The 20,799-nt window shown below is 44.7% G+C and overlaps 1 protein-coding gene across 1 annotated transcript in view; it reads left to right on the plus strand.

Moving 5' to 3' along the window:
• The window catches only part of fgf11a (fibroblast growth factor 11a), a 117,513-nt gene extending 97,130 nt beyond the window's left edge, over positions 1 to 20,383 (plus strand). The window contains exons 5-6 of the mRNA XM_021614984.3: positions 17,131 to 17,329; positions 17,615 to 20,383. Coding sequence (XP_021470659.2) covers positions 17,131 to 17,329; positions 17,615 to 17,757 — 342 coding nt within the window. The 3' untranslated portion in view covers positions 17,758 to 20,383. The remainder of the gene's footprint in view (positions 1 to 17,130; positions 17,330 to 17,614) is intronic.
• Positions 20,384 to 20,799: the final 416 nt, after the last annotated feature.

Below are 20,799 nucleotides of genomic sequence, written 5' to 3' on the forward strand. Positions count from 1 at the left end.
AGCAAAAACATAACCACATGTAACATATGGATTTGAATTAGTAAACCTATCAAAAGTCCCAATGCAAAGTAACATCTCACGTTTTTCTATTTTTCGAGTTATTGCATGAAACTGATCAGAACAAATCCCTTTGGGGGGAGGGGCGAAGTGTCATATAGAGGATCTGGCCAGCCAGCCGATTTCCTGCAACGTAAACTCATAAAGAAATATCTTCAAATGTATAACTTCAAATTAAATAAAATTGTGTGCAATCATGACTACCCATTTTCAATCAAAATTTCTGCCAACTTACAAGCAAATACATTATGAATTTATGGTTACAAATCAGCTTGCAAGGTTGCTAGGCAACAAGCCTGCTACATTAGTACTGCAAGAGTCAGCCAGTGGTTATCAGCACCTAGCTAGCTCATTTACAGCTTTAATAGCGAATTGAGCCACATTAAAGTAAACCACATTTTTAGAAATACATAACGTTTTCTGATCAGTTGGCGATCAAAGAATGTTATAGATTGTTATAGCTATGCAGTTATCTAGCCAGCCAGCTAACGTTAGCCATGGTCGGCATAAGCAGCAAGCCAGAAAAACACCCTCGCCAGCAGATCAAAAGCAAAGAGAGTCTTGCAGATGGACGACTGGGCTGAAGGCCGTAGCTATAGCTAGCCTGCGAACAAGCGGGGGGAGGAGTGAGCACCGGGCTGAGGGAGAGTCAGTGAGTGTAATCCAATCGTGATATAGCGAGGAAAATCCAAAGTAGATCATCAAGAAGCGGCAGAGGGTACAGGGGACGAGTGGAACAGTCAACATAACTACCAACACTCGGCCTGGAATGTAAATACATGCTAGCATGGCTAGTGGCAAACGTTAGCCAACTTGAGCTACCTAGCGAGCTAGCATACGAACTAGGAAGCACTATAACACAATAGTGCATTGTGGGTAGTTCCGAAGATATCCGAAAATAAGTTAATAAATATTTAAAACCCTCTAAACATAATTATTTATTGAGTTATAGGTAACCAGATCGTGACTACAACTAAGTTCATGTCTTTGACAACACTGTGTTGTTACTATGGTGTGTGTGTGCATGTATGTGTGGGTTTGTGTCCGAATGTGCCTACCTGCAAGCCTCCCTGTATGTTTGGATATTGCTGAGTGAATATCCCTCTGTGCATAGCATGCCGTTAGAGAGAGAGAGAGAGAGTGTGTGTATGTGTGTTTGTTTGTGAGTGTGTGTGTGTGTGTGCATGCATCTGTGTGTGTGTGTGTGTGTGTGTGTGTGTGTGTATATGCCTGGGGGCATGGTCTAGTACAGGACTGGTTCACTTGGGGCAGGTTGTGAGTGGCAGCATAACAAACAGCTGTACCAAACAGCCATATCATTGTGTCTTTCTGAGCAGAGTAGGAGGGATGGCTTGACAGGGGACCAGCCCCCCCGCACACACACACACACATACGCACACACGCACTGCCTGTAGGGAGACAGCTCCCTGCGGCACATAAAGTGTGTGTGTGCATGCATCTGTGTGTGCGAGCATGTCTTCCTGATGGGGCCAGATACACTGAGTACTGCCTGTAGGGAGAAGAAAGCGCTCTGCAGCTCTCTCCTCTCTCTCCATCTCTCCTTATCTCTTCTCTCTCCCTTTTCTTGCTTGTCATTCCTTTTCATTCCCTGGCCAGCCGTCTATATCCGTCGTGCTAGTTGCCTTTCTCTCCTCAGAATTGTGGTTTGCCTCTCGCTTCTTTTTAAAATTTCTTCCTCCCATCACTCGTTTTGTCTTCTTATGTTCCTTATTTACTGTCTTCGACCTGCCTTCAGCCTGTCTTTGTATGTTCCTTATTTACTGTCTTCGACCTGCCTTCAGCCTGTCTTTGTATGTTCCTTATTTACTGTCTTCGACCTGCCTTCAGCCTGTCTTTGTATGTTCCTTATTTACTGTCTTCGACCTGCCTTCAGCCTGTCTTTGTATGTTCCTTATTTAATGTCCTTGACCTCCCTTCAGCCTGTCTTCGTATGTTCCTTATTTACTGTCTTCGACCTGCCTTCAGCCTGTCTTTGTATGTTCCTTATTTACTGTCTTCGACCTGCCTTCAGCCTGTCTTTGTATGTTCCTTATTTACTGTCCTTGACCTCCCTTCAGCCTGTCTTTGTATGTTCCTTATTTACTGTCCTTGACCTCCCTTCAGCCTGTCTTCGTATGTTCCTTATTTACTGTCTTTGACCTGCCTTCAGCCTGTCTTCGTATGTTCCTTATTTACTGTCCTTGACCTCCCTTCAGCCTGTCTTCGTATGTTCCTCATTTATTGTCCTTGTCCTTCCTGCGTGACCCTCTCCTTTTCTCTCTTTCCCACTCTCTCTCACAACAAGCTCTCACAGTCTCACTATAGAATTAGTCGTTCACCTCTCTCCCTCATTCCCCTGTCTCCTTACTCTATCCCCACACCTCTCTCCCTCATTCCTCTCTCTCCCTACTCTATCCCCCCCTCTCTCCCTCATTCCTCTCTCTCCCTACTCTATCCCCCACCTCTCTCCCTCATTCCTCTCTCTCCCTACTCTAACCCCCACCTCTCTCCCTCATTCCTCTCTCTCCCTACTCTAACCCCCCCCTCTCTCCCTCATTCCTCTCTCTCCCTACTCTATACCCCCACCTCTCTCCCTCCCTCTCTCCCCCTACTCTATCCCCCACCTTCCTCCCTCATTCCTCTCTCCCCCTACTCTATCCCCCACCTCTCTCCCTCATTCCTCTCTCTCCCTACTCTATCCACCCACCTCTCTCCCTCATTCCTCTCTCTCCCTACTCTATCCCCCACCTCTCTCCCTCATTCCTCTCTCCCCCTACTCTATCCCCCCATCTCTCTCCCTCATTCCTCTCTCTCCCTACTCTATCCATACACCTCTCTCCCTAATTCCTCTCTCTCCCTACTCTATCCACCCACCTCTCTCCCTCATTCCTCTCTCTCCCTACTCTATCCCCCACTTCTCTCCCTCATTCCTCTCTCCCCCTACTCTATCCCCCCACCTCTCTCCCTCATTCCTCTCTCCCCCTACTCTATACCCCCACCTCTCTCCCTCCCTCTCTCCCCCTACTCTATCCCCCCACCTCTCTCCCTCCCTCTACCCCCCCTACTCTCTTCTCTACCATCCCTCCTCTCTCCCTTTCCACCTAAGGAGGAGCCGTGCGGTGTGGCCGATGGCCATGCCTATCCCCAGCTCCTCGAGGAGCAGTAGGGACTAGAGAGAGGCTAATGATGGAGGGAAACTCCTTGTCATTGGTCTATTGTCTGAGGCGCTGCCTGCCTGCCTGGTGCCTGGGCTCAGCTACAGCTAACTCTGGGGTAACATGTGGGAATTGCTTTTTAATACAAAATAGTGCTCAGCCGGGTCTGGTCCACTTTATTAACTGTGTTCTGGAGAAACCCTTCTGGGCTGAGAGAGGGGGCGAAGGAAGGAGGGATGGGAGGTGGGAGAGTGGGAGATGAAGTTGCACACAAACACACACACACACACACACACACACACATGGACGAACAGGAGTACACACACACACACACACAGTACGCAGGTGTAAACAAACTGACAGAGGAAGGTAGACATAATTGGGACAGCCAGCTCTGATCAGGCAGAACTGACCAGCTTACTAACAGGCTGGGGAAAAGTTGGACCAAGTAAACTTTTAAACATTTATACAATGAAGATAAACTAACAACACTTTAATAACACTCAAACACTGCTAATAACAGAGATAGGAGAAAGGGTGTGTTTTCATGTTATGTGCTATGTTTCACCTGGGTGACTCCCTATATAAAGTGAGTTCCAGATCTCCTGCTTTGGTTTTGTTATCTCCTTCATTATCTTCCTTCCCCCACCCCTCCCCTCTCTCTCTCTCTCTCTCTCTCTCTCTCACTCACTCACTCACTCACTCACTCACTCACTCACTCACTCACTCACTCACTCACTCACTCACTCACTCACTCACTCACTCACTAACACACACACACACACACACACACTCACTCACTCACTCACTCACTCACTCACTCACTCACTCACTCACTCACTCACTCACTCACTCACTCACTCACTCACTCACTCACTCACTCACTCACTCACACTCTCTCTCTCTCTCACACTCTCTCTCTGTATCCTCTATCTGCTTCCCCTCTGCTATACTCCTTGAGTAGCTCTTTCCAAACCCTCCGGGGCCTTATTGAGATGCAGGAAGGCACTGCCCGCAAGATAGGGATCACCTCTCTCTGTCACGTGACATTACACAGCCCCGAAAGGGAGGAAGGAGAAGAAAGGAGGGGAGGGGGGAAACAGAGGAGGACGAGGCAGGATGGATGTGGGGCACAGAGGGACACAGAGGGGGATGAGGAAGGAGTGGAGGAGGGGCACAGAGGAGGAGGAGGGAGGAGGAAGTATGGAGGAAGCGAGGGAGGCAAGGGATGAGGTGTAGAAAAGAGGGAGGGAGGAAGGAGGAGAGAGGAGGATTCCACCACCTCCTAAATATAGTGCAGCTATAGCGAATACAATAAATGCATTTAATGTGACAGAGTTATGAGCCCAATGGGTGAAGCACTGAATGGACAAAGCCCCGAAGGTTCTGCATTCTGATCGCTACTATTTATCCATATAGACAGACACAATACATAGATTACTATACAGTAGTATACACACACACACACACACACACACACTCTCTCTCTCTTTCCCAATATCTATTATCACAGACACGCTTTATGAACTACATCCTGTGCCATTTAATGGCTGTCATACAGAACACTAACTGGGATAGATTATATTTTGGGGTTTCTCAGCTCCCAAATCTATCATGCTGTTGTAATTTGTAATAGTTAGCTATTCCTTTCCCTGTGTGTGTGTGTGTGTGTGTGTGCCTGCGTGAGCACGCACGTACGTACATGCCTTTGTGTGTGTGACAGAGTACATGCGAATGGTTGCTTGTCTAAGGCACAGTAAAGTATAGCCAGCTGTGTTTTGCCGCAATGCCATTGTTAAGACTAGAGGAGGTCATAAGGAATACCAGCTACTGTTGAGGGACATTTACCTCCCTGTAGAACCACCCTAATGTAGTGTTTGTGCGTGTGTGTGTGTGTTGTTGAGATGATGCCAGAATGAGAGTGCTCCTTCTTTAGATAGATATTTCATTAGGATGTTCTGTTGATATCTTTGGTCAGTTGTAGGGGGTGTGGACGGGCGTGGAGACAGTGACACTGTGCAGTATATAGGCCTATACATTGAGAAAACTGTTGTGAGAGGGCACACACACAGTATGCAGTGCATTTGGAAAGTGTTCAGACCTCTTCCCTTTTTCCACATTTTGTTAAGTTACAGCCTTATTATAAAATTGATTAAATAACTTTTTTCCTCATCAATCTACACAGAATACCCCATAATGACAAAACGAAAACAGGTTTTTAGAAATGTTTGCAAATGTATTAAACTAAAAAACATAAATACTTTATTTACACAAGTATTAAGACCCTTTACTTTGAGACTCGAAATTGAGCTGAGGTGCATCCTGTTTCCAATGATCATTCTTCAGATGTTTCTACAACTTGATTGGAGTCCACCTGTGGTATATTAAATTGATTGGACATGATTTGGAAAGGCACACACCTGTCTATATAAGGTCCCACAGTTGACAGTGCATGTCAGAGCAAAAAACAAGCCATGAGGTCGAAGGATTTGTCTGTAGAGCTCTGAGACAGGATTGTGTCGAGGCACAGATCTGGGGAAGGGTACCAAAAAATGTTTGCGGTATTGAAGGTCTTAAATGGAAGAACTTTAGAGCCACCAAGACTCTTCCTAGAGCTGGCTGCCCGGCAAAACTGAGCAATCGGGGTAGAAGGGAGGTGAGGTGATTAAGAACCCGATGGTCACTCTGACAGTTCTAGAGTTCCTCAGTGGAGATGGGAGAACCTTCCAGAAGGACAACCATCTCTGCAGCACTCCACCAAGCAGGCCTTTTTGTTAGAGTGACCAGAAGGAAGCCACTCTTCAGTAAAAGGCACGACAGCCTGCTTGGCCAAAAGCCACATAAAGACTCTCAAACCATGAGAAACAAGATTCTCTGGTCTGATGAAACCAAGATTGAACTCTTTGGCCTGAATGCCATGCGTCACGTCTGGAGGAAACAGCATCATGCTGTGGGGATGTTTTCAGCAGCAGGGACTGGGAGACTAGTCAGGATTGAGGGAAAGATGAACAGAGCAAAGTAAAACCTGCTCCAGTGCTCAGGACCTCAGACTGGGGCGAAGGTTCAACTTCCAACAGAACAATGACCTTAAGCACACAGCCAAGACAATGCAGGAGTGGCTTTGGGACAAGTCTCTGAATGTTCTTGAGTGGCCCAGCCAGAGCTTGAACCAGATCGAACATATCTGGAAAGACCTGAAAATAGCTGTGCAGCGATGCTTCCCAGCCAACCTGACAGAGCTTGAGAGGATCTGCAGAGAAGAAAAGGAGAAACTCCTCAAATACAGGTGTGCCAAGCCTGTAGCATCATCCCCAAGAAGACTCAAGGCTGTAATCACTGCCAAAGGTGCTTCAACAAAGTACTGAGTAAAGAGGCTGAATACTTATGTAAATGTCATATTTCCATTTTTTTTATTTTATACATTTGCAAGAATTTCTGAAAAGTGCTTTTTGCTTTGTCATGATAGGGTATTGTGTTTATGTTGATGAGGGGAAAAAAATATTCAATACATTTTAGAATAAGTAACGTAACTAAATGTGTAAAAAGTCAAGGGGTCTGAATACTTTCCGAATGCACTGTACTGTATATGACGTACAGTATCTGTAGCGTACTTACAAGTACCACTACTCTATACATTAAACACACAAAACCCTTTAAACCGCTGCTGACCACACACCATACGAGTGTTAGACTCAGGTCAACTACCCTTTTTTCCCCTACAGTAAGAACCAGACTGAATGTCGGCGTGTTAGTGCATATTCCTGTCATGCCAAACAGTCACATAAGATAAACCCTGAAGGGAGTGTGCCTAGTTGAAGGTTTTCGGATGTGACCCGGAATGAACTAGGAACACAGTGTTCAAACTGTTGCGTGTTCGTTCAACCTTGTCCTCAGGTTGTGTCAGGGTGATTACTCATGTCTGGTTTAGGAGGGGGGTTGAGATGGTTGAGGGGTGGGGTTTTGCTCCCTCTTTGGCCCCCTAGCCCTTGGCCCCTGGCCCTGACAGATGAGCTCATTAGTCAATATAGCTAGAACCTGCAAGGATCCACACTGGCCTCAGAGACCACCCTGCACTGTGCAACACACACACACGCAGGGACGCAGGAGTGCACACACACGTACAGTAACGCACAAACACATGCCAATACACACACACACACACACACACACACATATGTGGCAACACACACACAGGCACACACGCAGGAGTGCACACGTACAAACACACAAACAAACACATATGGATACATGCACATACACATCTCCCCTTCCGTCCCTCTCTTGTGACCTTCCACACCTTCCATCGAATCAGAAAACGCTTGTCTCTTTTCCATCGAGTCAGCACTCCCTCTCTCCCTCCTTCCCTTTATTCAAACTCTGTCTGTTTTTCTCGTTCTGTCTATCCTCTTCTTCTTCACTCTTCTCCCCCTCCCTTTCCTTAAACTGACCTAGCAGCGAAGGCATGCAGACACACGTGGGCTTCAGGTATGGGGGAGGTAGAGCGGTAGAAAGAGATGGAGCGAGAGAGGAGGGCAAGGTTGAGAGGTAGGAGAGATGGGGGTTGAGAGAGAGAGAGAGAGAGAGGGAGGGAGAGGGAGTGAAGGAGAGGGGGAGAGGGAGTGAGGGAGAGGGGGAGAGGGAGTGAGGGAGAGGGGGAGAGAGAGAAAGAGAGAGAGGGAGGGAGAGAGGGAGAGGGCTGTGTGGGGTGGGTAGGTTAGTTCTAGTTTCCTCTGGAAAATCCCCAAACACTCAGCGGGGTCTGGCAGACAAGGTGAGATGCAGAGGACAACCCCCCTCCTCCTCCTCCTCCTCCTCCTCTCCAGCTGTTCTGAACATGGTGTGTGTGTTTTTGTGTGTGTGTGTGTGTGTGTCAGTGGGGTCAGTGACTGTGAAGGCTCCAGCAGCTCAGGGATCCAGGTAAGAAAGATCCAAGGTGATAATTTAGCTGCCCGTTGATTGGCTTATGACCCCTCCATGCACCTGGACTACAGTACCTGAAACCCTCTTTTACACACACTTCCTTTATTATGCCCTAATTGTCTCTATACTGAAGGACGGACGGCTTTAATGAGTGATATGGGATGTTCTCGTTCTCGTCAAGTCTTTTATGAGCCGTTTATAGGGATGTTTTGTATCCGTTGACGTCTTAGATGACGTTGGAGACAGCGACAGTGTCACGTGAAACCTGTCACACAGACACGCACACACACACATTTACACACACACACGTTGTATCTGATCAACGGTGTGAAATACCATTGTTCTCAGGGAGACAGCCAATAAGTGTCAGGATGGTTAAACCCAGGATTAACCTTTAGTTGGCCGATTCCGAGCTTGGAAGCGTTTCTATCTTCTCCATGCTTGGGTGGATGCAACCACAGCCTAATCCTGTTTTTTTCTTCTTTGCACTAATGCCTATTGACTTTTCACAGAGGTCCTACATGAAATCAATTCTCCAGTTGACTGCTTTGAGAGCTGAATGGTTAATGTCAACCCAGCAAGTACTGGTGGAGGAGAAAGAGGGAGTGGGGGAGAGAGGTGGAGTAGAAGACTGGGGGGTTCTGGTTGGTGCCAATGTCTGGAAATCAACCTGGTTCCTGCTACATGTGCAAGCTCAGAGTTGAGCAAGTAGGATGTAAATAGTTGTTTCCATCTTGCTCACACACTCTCTCTCGCTCTTTCTCTTCCTCTTCCTCCCACTCTCTCTCTCTCTTTCTCTCTCGCACGCTTGCATCTCCATTCTGTTCTCTCATCTATCTCTGTCCCAAATCCTTAACCCTCAACACTCCCTCTCCCTTCCCCCCTCCCCTTTCTCACCCTCATCTCTCTCTCTCTGTTCAGGATTCATTTATGTAATGTGGTGTGTGAGAGAGGATGTGCCCGTTACAAATCTGCCTCAAATATGCAACAGGAGGGATTGATTTAGCAACAACAAAAAACCTAAATGAAATCCTCACATGTGTAACGCAGGTGTCGAACCTGAGTGAATTTTAGCCTGTTTTAAGAGGGCCAATGCAATGGGAGATCTGAGGTTAGGTGTTTTGGAGAAGTGGTCTCTGTGTTAGTATTGTACCACCAACAGCAGCAAGGCAGAGTGTACTACAAGCCCCCAGGCAGCCTGTGTGTTTGAGCAGCCCCTGCTGGAGAGAAGTGGAATTGCATTAGTGATATATTTTTGGACCATATTTATTTAAATTGTTATCATTTAGCAGACACTATTATCCAGAGTGGGTGGCAGGTAGCCTAGCGGTTAAGCCGGTGACATGGGTGTCGATTTAAGGCAGCACTCCGCACCTCTCTGATTCAGATGGGTTGGGTTAAATGTGGAAGACACATTTTGGTTGAATGCATTCAGTTGTGTAACGGACTAGGTATCCCTTTTCCCAATTTACAGGCGAAATTAGGGTTAAGTGCTTTGCTCTAGGGCACATTGACAGGTTCTTCACTTTGTCTGCTTTGAACCAGCAACCTTTCAGTAACTGGACCAGCACGCTAACCGCTAGGATACCTGCTGCCCGCATTCATTGTCTCATATCAGAATGTGATGTGTATGATAATATGATGTGTGTGATGATCATGTGATTCTAGATCTGTACTGTATCGATCTGTACTCTATTCAGGTTTTTCACTCACTAGATATAATATATTTATGCAGGAGAGAATAAAAGGTGACCCAGGGACTAACATCCACACCACCTACATTACCCTTGTCATTGGTTGGTTAGAGAGTGAAAGAGTGGTCACTGGTTGGTTAGAGAGTGAAAGAGTGGTCACTGGTTGGTTAGAGAGTGATAGAGTGGTCACTGGTTGGTTAGAGAGTGAAAAAGTGACCACTGGTTGGTTAGAGAGTGAAAGAGTAACCACTGGTTGGTAAGAGAGTGAAAGAGCACTTTGAAAAACATCCAACCAGACTTTGACAGACAAGCCCTCTAACTGACCTACCGATTGAAACAGTACCCATTAATAGGTTAGTATGAAATCATCTTTAACCTGTACCAGAATCGATAGGAACAAGGATGAAAAAGGAATAGAATGGGGTAGACATAGGGAGCTACAGCAGAGGAAAGAAAGAAAGAAAGGATGTCTGATGAGTTGGTGTGTTGTTGTGTCCTACGGTTGTACGGAAGTGATTGACAAATCACTACGAGACAGACATGGAATCAAGTAAATAACTAAACCGTAGAAAATGCTTTTGTTTGAATTCTTTTCAGCACAACCATTTGTTTTAGGAGTGAAGGGTTATGTTTGAGTTCTCTTTCATTCTCTCCTTCTTCCCTTCATTTTAGGCCCCTGGGTGCAACACTGAAAGGTGCTGGACATGTTTTAGCATTCTCTCTTTACCTCGCTCCCTCCTTCTATCCATCCATCCTTTATTAATTCATACCCCCCACTCACAGCTCAGAGAGCAGTGTGCTTTTATTTATTGATGACCCTGGAGAGAGAGAGAGGAACTGGCTGTGTTTAGGAGCCCCAAAGGAGTACTGTTTATTTAATGAGGAGAGGTGACCTGGGCCACACTGTGTCTGTCTAGGGCCCTCAGGGGCCTTACAATGTCTGGCTTGGGTCCTCTTAGGTGCCACATACACTACCGGTCAAAAGTTTTAGAACACGTACTCATTCAAGGGTTTTTTTTTTTTGTATTTTCTACACTGTAGAGTGATAGTGAAGACATCAAAACTATGAAATAATACATGTTATCATGTAGTAACCAGAAAAGTGTTAATCAAATATATTTTATATTTGAGATTATTCAAATAGCCACTGTTTGCCTTGATGACAGCTTTGCACACTCTTGGCATTCTCCCAAACCAGCTTCATGAGGTAGTCAACTGGAATGCATTTAAATGAACCTCTCAGGGATCGGCCCCTTTTTTTCAATTTTCGCCTAAAATGACATACCCAAATCTAACTGCCTGTAGCTCAGGCCCTGAAGCGAGGATATGCATATTATTGGTACCATTTGAAAGGAAACACTTTGAGGTTTGTGGAAATGTGAAAGGAATGTAGGATAATTTAACACATTAGATCTGGTAAAAGATAATACAAAGAAAAAAACTAACTTTGTTGTATTTTTTTGCACCAACACCTTCGAAATGCAAGAGAAATGCCATAATGTATTATTCCAGCCCAGGTGCAATTTAGATTTTGGCCACTAGATGGCCAAAGTTTCAGACTGATCCAATGAACCATTGCATTTCTGTTCAAAATGTTGTTTCAAGACTGCCCAAATGTGCCTAATTTGTTTACTTTTCATTTTCAAAATTGTGCACTCTCCTCAAACAATAGCATGGCATTATTTCACTGTAATAGCTACTGTAAATTGGACAGTGCAGTTAGATTAACAATAATTTAATATTTCTGCCAATATCAGATATGTCTATGTCCTGGGAAATGTTCTTGTTACCTACAACCTCATGCTAATCGCATTAGCCTACGTTAGCTCAACCCTCCCACAGGGGAGCCACCAATCCTGAAGAAGGTGGAATTTCTTTCCTCCTTAATGCATTTGAGCCAATCAGTTGTGTTGTGACAATGTATGGGGGGGGGGGGGGGGGGGGGGGGTATACAGAAGATAGACCTGTTTGGTAAAAGACCGAGTCCATATCATGGCAAGAAAAGCTCAAATAAGCAAAGAGAAACGACAGTCCATCATTACTCTAAGACATGAAGGTCAGTCTATCTGGAAAATGTCAAGAACTTTGAAAGTTTCTTCAAGTGCAGTTGCAAAAACCATCATGCACTATGATGAAACTGTCTCTCATGAGAACTGCCACAGGAATGTAAGACACAGTCACCTCTGCTGCAGAGGATAAGTTCATTAGAGTTACCAGCCTCAGAAATTGCAGCCCAAATAAATGCTTCACAGAGTTCTCGTAACAGACACACACATCAACATCAACTATTCAGAGGAGACTATGTGAATCAAGCCTTCATGGTCGAATTGCTGCAAAGGAACCACTACCAAAGGACACCAATAAGAAGAAGAGACTTTCTTGGACCAAGAAACACGAGCAATGAACATTAGACCGGTGGAAATTTGTCCTTTGGTCTGGAGTCCAAATTGGAGATTTTTGGTTCCAACCGACGTGTCTTTGTGAGACGCGGTGTAGGTGAACGGCTGATCTCTGCATGTGTATTTCCCACCATAAAGCATGGAGGAGGAGGTGTTATGGTGTGGGAGTGCTTTGCTGGTGACACTGTCTGTGATTTTTTTTTTTTTTTACCAGCATGGGTACCACAGCATTCTGCAGCGATATACGCTATCCCATCTGATTTGGGCTTAGTGGGACTATAATTTGTTTTTCAACAGGACAATGAACCAATACACCTCCAGGCTATTTTATCAAGAAATAGAGTGATGGAGTGCTGCATCAGATGACATTGCCTCCACAATCACCCGACCTCAACCAAATTGAGAAGGTTTGGGATGAGTCGGACCGCAGAGTGAAGGAAAAGCAGCCAACAAGTGCTCCGCATATGCGGGAACACTGGAAAAGCATTCCAGGTGAAGCTGGTTGAGAGAATGCCAATAGTGTGCAAATCTGTCATCAAGACAAAGACTTTGAAGAATCTAAAATATAATATATATTTTGATTTGTTTTAACACTTTTTTTGGTTAATACATGATTCCATATGTGTTATTTCATAGTTTTGATGTCTTCAATGTAGAAGTAGTAAAAATAATGAAAAACCCTTGAATGAGAAAGTGTGTCCAAACTTTTGATGGGTACTGCAGGATGCATCCCAAATGACACCCTATTCACCTTTTTAGTGCAGTACTTTTTACCAGGAACCATAGGACTCTGGTCAAAACTAGTGTACTATATAGGGAATAGGGTTCCATTTAGGACAGCCATAGTGTTTGGGTTGGTTCCTCTTTGGGGCCATACATTGGCTCTATCTCATTTCTAATCTCCTTGCCTCCTTCTCAACCGTATTGGAGGAGATGGTCTAAAGTCCCCCCTCTCAGACCTTCTTCTCCAATGCGTTTTGAGAAGGAGGTGAGGAGATAGGATGTGAGGAATGGAGGAAAGAGGAAATAACTGCCGACTGATTGAGATGTGCTATGGGGACCTGCTGTAGAAGGTTACAGTCCCTAGTGGTTTAGAGATGAACTGGTCCCTGGACTCCACTGTAATGGAGTCATTCTGTGAACACACACACACACACACACACACACACACACAAACCCCGTTCGCTCTCCCTTCTCCGGTGTTCTGTAGGGAGTTCCCATTTAATTAAGTTAATTAATCAATTAATGGGGTTGAGCGAGGCTGTCTGGTTTGCTCTGGGCTTCTCGCTGTTAACTCAAAGACATATCTCTTTGAAGGTGTGTGTGTGTGTGTGTGTGTGTGTGTGTGTGTGTGTGTGTGTGTGTGTGTGTGTGTGTGTGTGTGTGTGTAAATGGGGGTGGGTGTGTGTGTGTTAGCCTATAAAACTCCCTCTAAAGATCCAACCGCATTTTAAGGAAGATTGCCTGGGCTGGATCTTGGTTATTGCTAAGACAATTTAATGAACTAATGATAGTGGATTAGATCACAACTTCTAAAGATTAGACCTCTACACCCCACTCTTTGCTATCAACGTTAAGTTAATGAGTGAGTCAGGAAATTCATGTGTAATTAAGGTAGCAATTGAAGTCACTGTAATTAGCTATGCAGGTGTGTATAATGGATTTATAGACGATTAAAGCATGTGTCGTTAATAATGGAGAAAGAGGAGGATGAGAGAGATAAACAGAGGGATGAAAGAGGTAAAAAGGATAATGGAGAGAGAAACAGAAGGAAGAAGAAGCGGTAAACGGTATAATGGAGAAAGAAACAGAAGGAAGAAGAAGAGGTAAACGGGATAATGGAGAGAGAAACAGAAGGAAGAAGAAGAGGTAAACAGGATAATGGAGAGAGAAACAGAAGGAAGAAGAAGAGGTAAACAGGATAATGGAGAGAGAAACAGAAGGAAGAAGAAGAAGTAAAGAGAGAGTTTAAAAGAGGGGAGGGAGAGAGAGAGGGAAGAAGTAGTAAAGGTAAACAGAGAGTTTATAGAGGGGAGGGAGAGAGAGAAAGGGAAAAAGTAGGAGAGGTAAGAATGAGAGGAAAGAAAGGAGGGAGAGATACACAGATGGATGTTGAAGAGAGGTAGAGTAAAGTCCTTATTCAGGGATTTTCTGTTCACCAGTCACATCAAGGCTCCAAATCAATCCTGCAAATTGGTTTGTTCCTCGACAAGGATACCAAATGAAGGGGGAGGAAGAGGGAGGGACGGAGAGGGAGGGACGGAGAGAGAGAAAGAGAGGAGAGGGGGAAATTCTGAGGGAGACAGAGAGCGAGAGAGTGGGAGATGGATAGAGGGAGAGAGCATATTATAGTAACTGACACATTCTTGTCAGATCCATAGATGGACAGATATATATATATATATAAATGGACCGGAGGATGATGATATAGATATAGATGGACAGGATGGTGATATAGATTTAGATGGACACCATCCTGTAAAACACCAGTCTCAACGTCAACAGTGAAGAGACGACTCTGGGATGCTGGCCTTCTGGACAGAGTTCCTCTGTCCAGTTTCTGTGTTCTTTTGCCCATCTTAATCTTTTCTTTTTATTGGCCAGTCTGAGATATTTAATCTGAAACAACCGTTTTTAGCTGTGCTAACATAATTGCAAAGTGCTTTTCTTATGATCAGTTAGCCTTTTAAAATGATACACTTATATTAGCTAACACAACGTGCCATTGGAACACAGGAGTGATGGTTGCTGATAATGGGCCTCTGTACGCCTTTGTAGATATTCCATAAAAATCAGCTGTTTCCAGCTACAATACTCATTTACAACATTAACAATGTCTACACTTGTCACGTTCTGACCTTTATTTTCCTTTGTTTTGTCTTTATTTAGTATGGTCAGGGCGTGAGGTGGGGTGGGCAGTCTATGTTTTGTGTTTCTATGTTTAGGTTTCTGTTTCGGCCTAGTATGGTTCTCAATCAGAGGCAGGTGTCATTAGTTGTCTCTGATTGAGAATCATACTTAGGTAGCCTGGGTTTCACTGTTGGTTTGTGGGTGTTTGTTTCCGTGTCTGTGTGTCGCCACACGGTACTGTTTCGTTTTCGTTCATGGTCACATTTATTGTTTTGTATTTCTTAGTGTTCAGTTTATGTTTTATAATAAATGATGTGGACACTTACCACGCTGCGTTTTGGTCCGATCCCTGCTGCACCTACCTCTTCAGACGAAGAGGAGGAAATCTGCCGTTACAAAACTCTATTTCTGATCATTTTTACGTTATTTTAATGGACAAAAAAATTGCTTTATAGGTATAGATGTGGATGGACAAGATGGTGATATAGATGGACAGGATGGTGGTATAGATATAGATGGACAGGATGGTGATATAGATGGACAGGAGGGTGACGTAGATGGACAGGAGGGTGACGTAGATGGACAGGATGGTGGTATAGATATAGATGGACAGGATGGTGATATAGATGGACAGGACGGTGACATAGATGGACAGGATGTTGATATAGATTTAGATGGACAGGATGGTGATATAGATATAGATGGACAGGATGTTGATATACATGGACAGGATGGTGATATAGATGGACAGGATGGTAACAAACATGGACAAGATGGTGATATAGATGGACAGGATGGTGACAAAGATGGACAGGATGGTGATATAGATGGACAGGAGGTTGAAGTAGATGGACAGGACGGTGACATAGATGGACAGGATGTTGATATAGATATAGATGGACAGGATGGTGATATAGATATAGATGGACAGGATGGTGACAAAGATGGACAGGATGGTGATATAGATATAGATGGACAGGATGGTGATATAGATATAGATGGACAGGATGGTGACAAAGATGGACAGGATGGTGATATAGATATAGATTGAGAGGATGGTGATATAGATATAGATATGGATGGACAGGATGGTGATATAGATATAGATGGACAGGATGGTGATATAGATGGACAGGATGGTGACAGATAGCCTCTGTGTGTGTGTGTGTGTGTGCGCGTGCGCGTGTGTGTGAGTGTGAGCGTGCACGTGCTCGTGTTGTGTTCATTTTGCGCAACAGACACAGATCCTCCCCTAACCCTGTCACAAGGAAATGTGGGCTCCGTTCTGCGCAATTCCCCATCTGAGCCTTTGGAATTTGAAATTAAATATATGGAATCAAAATATTTGTCAGCACTTTCAATCTGTTGTTCTTGTCCACTGATCTGGAGTGTGTAGTGAGTGAGTGAGTGAGTGAGTGAGTGAGTGAGTGAGTGAGTGAGTGCATTTGTGAGTGTGTGAGTTAGAGCATGAGTGAGTGTGTGAGTGAGTTAGAGCATGAGTTAGAGCGTGAGTGAGTGTGTGAGTGAGTGAGTGTGTGAGTGAGTGAGTGTGTGAGTGTGTGAGTGAGTGAGTGAGTGAGTGAGTGAGTGTGTGAGTGAGTTAAAGCATTAGTGAGTGAGTGAGTGAGTGAGTGAGTGAGTGAGTGAGTGAGTGAGTGAGTGAGTGAGTGAGTGAGTGAGTGAGTGAGTGTGTGAGTGAGTGAGTGAGTGAGTTAGTGTGTGAGTGAATTAGAGCATGAGTGAGTGTGTGAGTGAGTGAGTGTGTGAGTGAGTGAATTAGAGCATGAGTGAGTGTGTGAGTGAGTGAGTGTGTGAGTGAGTGAATTAGAGCATGAGTGAGTGTGTGAGTGAGTGAGTGTGTGAGTGAGTTAGAGCATTAGTGAGTGTGTAAGTGAGTGAGTGTGTGAGTGAGTTAGAGCATTAGTGAGTGTGTAAGTGTGTGAGTGAGTTAGAGCATGAGTGAGTGTGTGAGTGCGCTACATCTGCTTATCTGTGTTTGTGTTCCCCATGTGCTCATCTATGAATATCAGTGTGTCTCTGTCTTCTAATCTACAGGAATACTTCACCCCAGAGTGCAAGTTCAAAGAGAGTGTGTTTGAGAACTACTACGTGACGTACTCGTCAATCCTGTACCGGCAGACCCAGTCGGGCAGGGCCTGGTACATCGGCATCAACCGGGACGGACAGGTCATGAAGGGCAACAGGGTCAAGAAGACCAAAGGGGCGGCCCACTTCCTGCCCAAACTCATAGAAGGTAGGCTACTATTCCCAGACATCCCAGACATAGGACATGCTGGAACATTTGTAACGTTGTGGGCAGCAAGCGGTCTTTCTGCAAAGACCAGTTGGCTACTGTAGATGTTGCTCAGGTCTCATTTAAAAATAGATTTGTTCAGCTCAATGTTACTGTCTCTCTCCTCTCTCACTTATTTTTTCCCATCCTTTTATCCAATCCCTTCCTTCTCTCCCTCCCCCTATTTCCACCCTCTTCCTCCCTTCCTCCTCCTCCCCTCCTCCCTCCCTTCTCTCCCCCATACAGTGGCAATGTACAGGGAGCCTTCGCTGCATGAAGTGGTGGTGGTCGCCGAGCTGAGTCCGCCCAGAAAAACGGCCAAGACCTCCGATTCGCCCGTGCTGCAGAACGGCAAGAAAGACCCGCCCTCCAAAACCAAAACTTCCTAGCGCATGGAGAAGACAGGGGGCAATGGGCACTGACTGGCACTGGCACTGACTGGCGAACAAAGTCTTCCTGTTTTTATTACAAAGGGGGGTCACCGTCAAATGTTTCCCCCTTGCCCCACCGAGCAGCGCGTAGAGGGGGCCGTATTGTTCTATATTCCCACAGGTTTCATCCTAATGTAAGGTTGACCAAGGATGTGAAATTTCACTCTATTCCGTTTATAGTGCACTACTTCTGACCAAAGCTTGCACAGGACTCTGGTCAAAAGTAGTGCACTATAAAGGGAATTTGGGTGCCACATGGGACGTGTCCCCAAACACCCTGTTGTTCTCTTCACATCTGTTACCAGGTGTTCTCTGTCCGTCAGCACCTTTGTGACCATAGCGATCCCCTCCATACTTAAGCAATGATGTGGAGGTTCTCTTTTCTTTTTTTCTTTTTCTCGTTCACCTTTGGTGAAATTTGATTAGTTTGTGACACGGAGTCAATTTTCCACTCGGCAGCACAAGAGAAACTTCCTCGTTCTTCTCTAGGGCTGTTAACAGCAGCTCTCTAATCAAAATCTCCCATACCTCTTTAAAGAGAGAGAGGAACCTCCCCACTGCACTGCATTGAACTACACACATACACACACACACACACACACCCTTCTGAGAGAGAGTGGTGATTGTGTGCGGGTCAGGGCTTAAGGAATGGTAATGACACCATCAGTGAGATGGTGTTGGTCTCTGAGAATCTGTTTGCAATACACCCTCCTATCACTACAACACAATGTATCATTTCTCTAGCTCATGCCTTCAGTCAGGGAGATACATACTGTTGGGCCCACAGCAGGTCAGTGGCACCTTAATTGGGGTGGACGGGCTCGTGGTAATGGCTGGAGCGGAATGAGTGGAATGGTAGCAAATGTGTTTTCATGTGTTTGATGCCATTCCATTTGCTCCGTTCTGGGCATTATTATGAGCCATCCTCCCCTCAGCAGCCTCCTGTGTCGTAGGCCTATTGTGGTTTTGTTTGAGTGTTTTTGTAGTTGTGTATGTTATTGCAGGACAGTTGTGGTTCTTTCCTGAGGGCTACAGCCTCTTTATGGAATTATCAGGCCAAACAGACTGGCACCCAGGCTAATAACCTCCTGGTTCCATGTTTATTTCTGATGTTGATCTCAACTTCAGATGTAATAACCAACTAGTATGCACTGAACCTCATCAACACATGATCCAGTATCCTGAGCAGATCGTAGTTATTACGAGCCTCCTTTACTGCACGCTACACCATCATGTCTGGTCATTGCCCACAGCAACGTCATTGTTGTACAGTATGAAATCTGTTGTTGTTTTGTTGACGTTGACAGCGCCAGTTACAGGTTGCTAATTCTCGATGGCTGCATCCGAAAAGGTACCGACCAGAGCTCTGGTCAAAGGTCACGCAGTACAGGGAATACGGTGCCTGTCGTTGACATGCGTCTACAAGACTATGATGTTTTTATTTTATTTTACCGTGATGTGGTTACAGGAGGGATTTGAGTTCCCATCCCAAATGGAATGTTAGGTCACACTTTATTTGGAGAATCCGGATTTATGGTCATACTGTCAACAAACTATCTGTTGATGAGCAACTACTTGGTAAGGTTACAATTTGGGTTAGAATAAGGGTACGGTTAGGGTTTAAGTTAAGTTTAGGGTTAGGATAAGGGTAAGGGTAAGGTTTAGGGTTTAAGTTAAGTTTAGGGTTAGGATAAGGGTAAGGGTAAGGTTTAGGGTTTAAGTTAAGTTTAGGGTTAGGATAAGGGTTAAGGTTAAGGTTAGTTAGGGTTAGAATAAGGGTAAGGGTAAGGTTTAGGGTTTAAGTTAAGTTTAGGGTTAGAATAAGGGTAAGGGTAAGGTTAGGGTTTAAGTTAAGTTTAGGGTTAGGATAAGGGTTAAGGTTAAGGTTAGTTAGGGTTAGAGTTCGAGCTAGGGTTAGTAGATAGTTACAGATGGACTATCCAAATAAAGTGTTACCGCAAACTATTTCCTACATAGCCCTATGGGGCCTGATCAAAAGTAGTGCACTATGTAGGGAATAGGGTGCCATTTGGGAGGCAGAGAGCTAGGGCAGAGTGGTAGATGGAGGAGAGATTCACTACTTTAGAGTGAGTGGGCTTGTTTGCGGTGGTGGAAAAAGTACTCAACTTTCATACTTGAGTCAAAGTAAAGAAACCTTAATATAAAATGACTCAAGTAAAAGTAAATGTCACCCAGTGAAATTCTACTTGAGTAAAAGTCTAAAAGTACTTGGTTTAAAATGTACTTAAGGATCAAAAGTAAAAGCATAAATCATTTCAAATTCCTTATATTAAGGAAACCAGACGGCACCATTTTCTTTTTTTAATTTCTGGAAAGTCAGGGGCACACTCCAACACTCAGACATCATTTACAAATGAAGCATGTGTGTTTAGTGAGTCTGCCAGATCAGAGGCAGTAGGGATGACCAGGGATGTTTGGTTGATAAGTGCGTGAATTTGACTATTTTCCTGTCCTGCTAAGCACTCAAAATATAACAAGTACTTTTGGGTGTCAAGAGAAATGTATGTAGTAAAAAGTTCAATATTTAAAACTAGGAATATAGTAAAGTAAAAGTAGTCAAAAATATAAATAGTAAAGTACAGATATCGCAAAAACAAATTAACTAGTACTTTAAAGTATTTTTACTTAAGTACTTTACACCACTACTTAAGCCAGAGGAGAGAAAGGGAGGAACGAGGCTTCAGAGAGAATTATAGGAATTACGATGGCTTCTTCCAGACCTGGTAATCCTAAATAAGGTGCTGACACCAGGCATCTTCATCTCTCTCTCTCTCTCTCTCTCTCTCTCTCTCTCTCTCTCTCTCTCTCTCTCTCTCTCTCTCTCTCTCTCTCTCTCTCTCTCTCTCTCTCTCTCTCTCTCTCTCTCTCTCTCTCTCTCTCTCTCTCTCTCTCTCTCTCTCTCTCTCTCTCTCTCTCTCTCTCTCTCTCTCTCTCTCTCTCTCTCTCTCTCTCTCTCTCTGTTGTGAAAGTGTGTGAGCT

Source organism: Oncorhynchus mykiss, chromosome 9, assembly GCF_057628025.1.
Source record: "Oncorhynchus mykiss isolate SJ-2025 chromosome 9, ASM5762802v1, whole genome shotgun sequence".
Classification (NCBI taxonomy): domain Eukaryota; kingdom Metazoa; phylum Chordata; class Actinopteri; order Salmoniformes; family Salmonidae; genus Oncorhynchus; species Oncorhynchus mykiss.